General features: G+C 48.0%; 1 protein-coding gene across 1 annotated transcript in view; it reads left to right on the top strand.

Annotated features, from left to right (window-relative positions):
- The first annotated feature begins 208 nt into the window (after window positions 1-208).
- The window catches only part of LOC119098778 (uncharacterized), a 36,393-nt gene continuing 30,746 nt past the window's right edge, over window positions 209-5,855 (top strand). The window contains exon 1 of the mRNA XM_037221816.1: window positions 209-218. Coding sequence (XP_037077711.1) covers window positions 209-218 — 10 coding nt within the window. The remainder of the gene's footprint in view (window positions 219-5,855) is intronic.

The following is a 5,855-nucleotide window of genomic DNA, read 5'->3' as shown; positions in this document are numbered from 1 at the left end:
CCAAATGGAACATTATGAGAAGGGACCTAAAGTGATGGTGCAACAGTGCTGAATTAATTTGATTGCCGCTTGACCTATTTTGCGGACGGCAACAACTCCGAAGATATAGGCGTAAGGCTAGGCTTTCGTATGTTGTATATTCAAATATACTTTACACAACCATTTGGTAACCCTGTACTTAAAAAACGACGACATTATCAAGTCCGGCATGGATACACGTGAGTTCACCTCGACCAGCCACTATTACGCAGTATTCACCGGCCGGTGGCTTACACTACACTGTTCACAACTGACACACGCCATTTTAACTGAGTCATAATGCGATCAGTTATGCTGCAGAATGTTTCAAATAAATCAGAATAAGGAAACTTGGGCAAAATGTGAGTGGGTACCGAGACGTTTCAGCAATACCTACACAAGTGTGAAATTATTTCGAAACTGGAACCCTTGAGCCCACTACACCGGACTTTGAGCGGCCCGCGACTGATGAGCGCGGTTACACTCGATCGTTGCAGCCACACCAAAGTTCCCGCTAGCGCAGCACTGCCAACTGTTGGTGTAACATCCCAATCCGGGCTCATTTTGGTGTATGGACTCAATCTGGCTCATTCTGGTATATTTGTACACTTAAATATTAGGCAAACCTTTCGGGGTGCCCAGTGTTCTGTGATCTTGGAAGCAACAGCTCGCTAGGAACTGTTGGGGGATATCTTGTAGTGTTTTTGGCGACTCATTTGATCTGTGCCAAACGATGCAGGGAGACAAAGGTTTGGGGAGCCTGCCTGCAGAAACCAAGCTTCATCTCCAGGGCCAGTAGCCTTGCCCACAAATGTCGATCGTCCAGGTGTATCCTGGACGATCATCTTTCTCACTCTACGTGCGTTCCGAGTGCGTAATGAACCAAAAGTTAATCTATTCCACCTAGGACGGTTTTCGGCGATTTATTCCACAACATGTTGTGTACACCGGATGTCCGTTATTCGTACCAAGCAGCACCTGGTACAGAAAAGCCTAGGACGCAAACTTGGGCGAGCAAGAGCAAATGGAAACAACTAAAGCTATGGACGGATGCCTTTTGTTCGCTGGTAACAAACGCGTATTAGGTAACAGGTCAATAAATACGACAATGAAAGTTTTGTTTTTGTTTTGGCACAAAACTGTATGCTTCCCCAGTCGTCTTGTAACTGCAGGATTGGTTATAGCCGACCGGTGACGATGCTGGGGCCAGATGCACTACGTGTTATCGAAAGTGGAGCAGACTGAATGTTGTTGCATAAAGTCGCTGAATAGCGGTGTGCAGGTATGCGCGGTCTTGTGAACAGCGGTGCGAAGGTATGCACGGTCTTGTGGATGGCGGTGTGTAGGTATGCACGGTCTTGTGAACAGCGGTGCGAAGGTATGCACGGTCTTGTGGATAGCGGTGTGTAGGTATGCACGGTCTTGTGAACAGCGGGGCGAAGGTATGCACGGTCTTGTGGATAGCGGTGTGTAGGTATGCACGGTCTTGTGAACAGCGGTGCGAAGGTATGCACGGTCTTGTCGATAGCGGTGTGTAGGTATGCACGGTCGGCGAGTAGCCTAAGCTGACAAATGGTATCAGTGTCACGGTGCCGTCATTTGCAACTGTACGCCGGTTACGATCTATGACAATTCGCTGCTCTCTCACCCCCCACGCAATGGCGATGTTGTTCAATACCGGATATGCTCGCGCCTTCAGTCATTATGTTCTGATGTCACTCACCAGATCAAAGGGTAGTCATCGGCACATCAGATCATCGGCACATCTCTATCCGCTGGGCTCCTAATCATGCATTTTCCGATCACCTAAAGTGACTCGAACCCACACTGTCATGGGCGGTTGGACGGAAGGCCGGCGCTAAAACGAACTGAGCCATCGGAACAGAAGGTGGTTTTGGGCAAGCTGCTTAAAATTAATCTTGCAATGCCTTGAATGCGCTGACGGGTACGACAGACTTCCGACTGACTAATGCATTACTGACTTGCTAACTGGCTCGTGGATTACTGACGACACAGAATGCATCACGGCCATTATTGGCACGTACTTAACAATATATTAATATGGACCGCCAGCACCCACTGCAAATTCTGACAGTTTGCCTGGCAAACTCTCAGACTTTCAAACTTTGCCCTGCAACAGTAAATGTTAAAAAAAAAACAGAGCTAGGCCCCTGTCTACCGTTGCAGCGGTCAACTTTGTAATAAATTGCATCAAAAATGGTGATTGAACTATGCAAGGCATCGTAAATGCTTCGCCTGGATAAACCAAATGAAGCTAAACCAGATGAAAAGAGACTATCATTTGGTTCTTGGTGCGCATTTTGCGCCTTCTTTGGCGTTCCACGACCACATAATTGCGTCTATCGGGCACCTCATTGTCGGCGGCGGGTAATCCGGTCCAAATCCCGGTCTCATCAATCAGAGCATTCTGCTGCGCGGCCGCCGCCATAGCCTTGGCGTACTGGACCAGACCTCCACCGACGAGCAGCGGGCGACGAGGGTTGGACTCGCATATCGGAGTCGTGATCACACTTTTCGGGCGTGTTGAGCCCGATATGACGTCATTTTGGCTGAAGGGGCGACTTCAGCCGCTCCCTCTAGCGCAGGCGGACGGTTGATGGAAGTGGAAGCTCTGGTGGCGGTGGCTGAGCTTTGAAGCCCCAATAAATGACGACTCAGCAGATGTATTTTCCGTAAGCACCGACTAAATATCCTCATATGCTCCTTGTAGCTCTATTCGGTCCGATGTCAGAGCCGGGAGTGCCGTACCAATCACGGCAATAGGTGCCGTACCAATCCTGTCCCGACGCCGCGCCCTATCACAGCCCTGGCGGGAAAATTCATAATTTTCTGGATCCTGTCCAGTTGATTTTTGGCGGCGTCTCCCCTGAAAGACAAAACAGGACGTAGGGGAATACGTGGGTTTCGATAGAAGTTTAAAAAATGTCATCAGCGATGGGATGCCGAAGGCGAAAACGGGGTATCAGAAGTCCACTGCGCTTCTTCATTTCTTGACTGATGTGCGAATCCTAGAGCAGAACGCGGTCGATGACGATACCGTGCAGCCGGACCGAGCGAGAGGGAAGCATACCGGGATTGGCGATAGACGGGTTCTTCGCTTTTTATATTTTGCATACTTCGCATAAAAATGAGGGCAGCTTTCGGGGATATATTTTGAGAGCTGGAGTGGAACCAGCTCTTCATGTGGCCAAAGCATGCTTAATTCTAGTCTGGTGAGCATTGAAATTTTAGTCATCTGCCTTCGCTCGATCTAGCACGGGCTGGCGTCAGTATACATAATGACTCCGCGGTTGGACAGTTCGGCATTCCACGACAAATTGACAGGTTGAAGAGTCAAGTTTACACCCTCATCTCTCGGATTTTGAAAAAAAATAGAATGCAGGTGTTGTCAGCGGCGCTGAAGACGCTTGTGTTATTTTCAGGCCCCTCAGTTAAGCGATTTCGTGGTTACAACTTCCGGTATTTTCGTGTTGTGTTGTTAGGGGACTACGGTCGGCAGCAACTTTTTCACAACGGTAAGCAGAAAGTCATATAAACTATGGTGTGTCAAAATGATGTAAAAACCTAGACTAAGTGTGTGTTGTGATTGGAATCCATCATTGACCAGAAAATTAACTCTGGCACTGTGCACATTTGCAAGGTATTGCAAAATCATTACGTACCGCCATTTTAAACCATTTATCATTTGCAGCGAATGAGCTAGTTTTCTAATCCCAAGATTTAAACATTATAAGAAGATGCTCATTGCTTGGAAAAAAGTTCACATAATGGCCAAAAATATTGGACTGCGCCTATTCGCTCTATTGTCCGTCGGTACCCGGCACAGTGCTCCGTGCTCTCCGAATTACAGGCGGCGGAAAATGGGAGCCTGTCAGGAAACAACAAGTACGGACTAGTCCAGGTTCTGCCTGCACCAGTATTTTTGGGTTTGGTGTATGCTAACTGGGTTGAGCTAGTAATTTAAGGCTGCCTTGTGACGTAAGGATAAACGCGTATAAGTCGACGGACTGTCCGGTAAATAATTTTTAGCAACAGCAGCAGCTTTGGCTTCCAAAGTCTGTTATGACTATGCTGTTTCAATCAGCTGACAGTCTCGAATCCCGGGAAACGGCGGTTCCAACCCGAAAACAGCGTTTGGAACCATAGGCGGATCCTGGGGGCGGGGGAGGGGCACGGGGCCATGGCCCCCCTCCAAATCTCTGAAAGTATGTTTTGGCTCCCCCTAAAAAAACATTCACAGAACTTCATAAAAGTTTCGTCTACTTGCCGTCTGTTTTAACTTTAACTGTTTTAGCTGTTTTGTTTCAACTTCTGTTTATTCAAAAGCATTTCGGTGCTTTTTCGGTTTTGAATGGTGTCTCTACTAGGACTCGCGAGAGGCACCATGCACTGGACCTCGGATCCCACACCAGCCAACTGGCGACGAACCGTTGCCCGCCCCCCCCCCCCCAAAAAAAAACTCCAGGCTAGATCCGCCCCTGTTTGGAACATAGTAGCAATGATCAACTGGCATTTGAGTAGAGGGACAAACCGGAATGGATCAGCCATCTCGCAGCATTGTAAAGCACGAAAAGACCCAATCCGATGTTAGGCTGCCCCAACGGATAAGGCCGTGCACAGCCTCATCCGCTGAGCTGGGACTACGCAACTGGGCGGCCGCGGCCAAAAACCACGACAGCCTAGGAACCAGCAGCCAGCCCTGGTTTGCACATGCTATCAAAGCCATTCATCCAGTTCCGCACAACACGCGATCTGGACGCCAAACGTGAAAAGAGTACATGCTGTACTTAGAGACAAGTGAGCGGGCCATATGCACAGTCAATTTTAAGGCGAAGGTCCTGGGTTTGATCGCTGCAAAGTGTCAGTTTATTTTAGTCATTCCCAACCAGCTACACATGGAACAGCACACGTGCGATGCGCATAGAACAGCTAAACATTGCAGTCATTGGATAACGGGTATATATATATATATATATATATATATATATATATATATATATATATATATTGGCGCGACACCATTCATCCCCACTCGTTACGACCAAACTTTGTGACAGCGTTCACACATTTCTCCTTGAACCCCTCATCACAGGGTAAGTGGAGCTAAAAAACATACTTTATACACTTGTTCACGTTGCTCCATGTTGCCCTAAAATACGTATTCATATCAGGCTACAAATCACCTTGATTACGGACGATTTGCCCAGACACCTTGCTAAGCCAGATGTGCAGAAACTATTCAGCACTGGGGCACCCCAGTCGCTCTAAACGTCAACTCAGGTGCTTCTGGCTTCCAACAGCATGCCCTTTGTCACTAGAACGTGTCAGGCAGGCAGGTTAAGGCAGGAGACAGCAACCATTGGATGTTGTTTACAAGTTTCATCCAGTCTTGTATAAATTCGAGGGCCGCCCGTCATGCTGACTGTGTAGGTGCCATGAACGCCAAAGTCTATTATTTAGGTGTGGCAATACAATAATACGCTGGGGGGGGGGCCGAACCCAATATTTTTCATGAGATCAGTGCAAGATGTGCCGCGCCGCGGGACAATTAAGAGCAGAAAAATAACTAAATACAATTAGATAAAATTGTGGCAACTGTGCCACTTGGTAGGAAGCCGACTTTAGGGTTGTATTCGCAGAAATCGGCGTGTAGAAGCTACGTCATGAAATCTAGATTTTATGGAAGTTTTTCCCAACCAAACTCCCTTAAGCTGTCACTGCCACACGGCTGAGCAATCGCCCATGTCAGCTCCGATCCACGCGACTCTCATCCGTTCCACAAGCTGCCAGTAGTTATGAGCACCAATTTCTGCAAT

The sequence above is a fragment of the Pollicipes pollicipes genome, unplaced genomic scaffold (assembly GCF_011947565.3).
Source record: "Pollicipes pollicipes isolate AB1234 unplaced genomic scaffold, Ppol_2.1 Scaffold_2555;HRSCAF=2994_pilon_pilon_pilon, whole genome shotgun sequence".
NCBI classification, from domain to species: Eukaryota; Metazoa; Arthropoda; class Thecostraca; order Pollicipedomorpha; family Pollicipedidae; genus Pollicipes; species Pollicipes pollicipes.
This window is presented reverse-complemented; position numbering and strand designations above follow the sequence as displayed.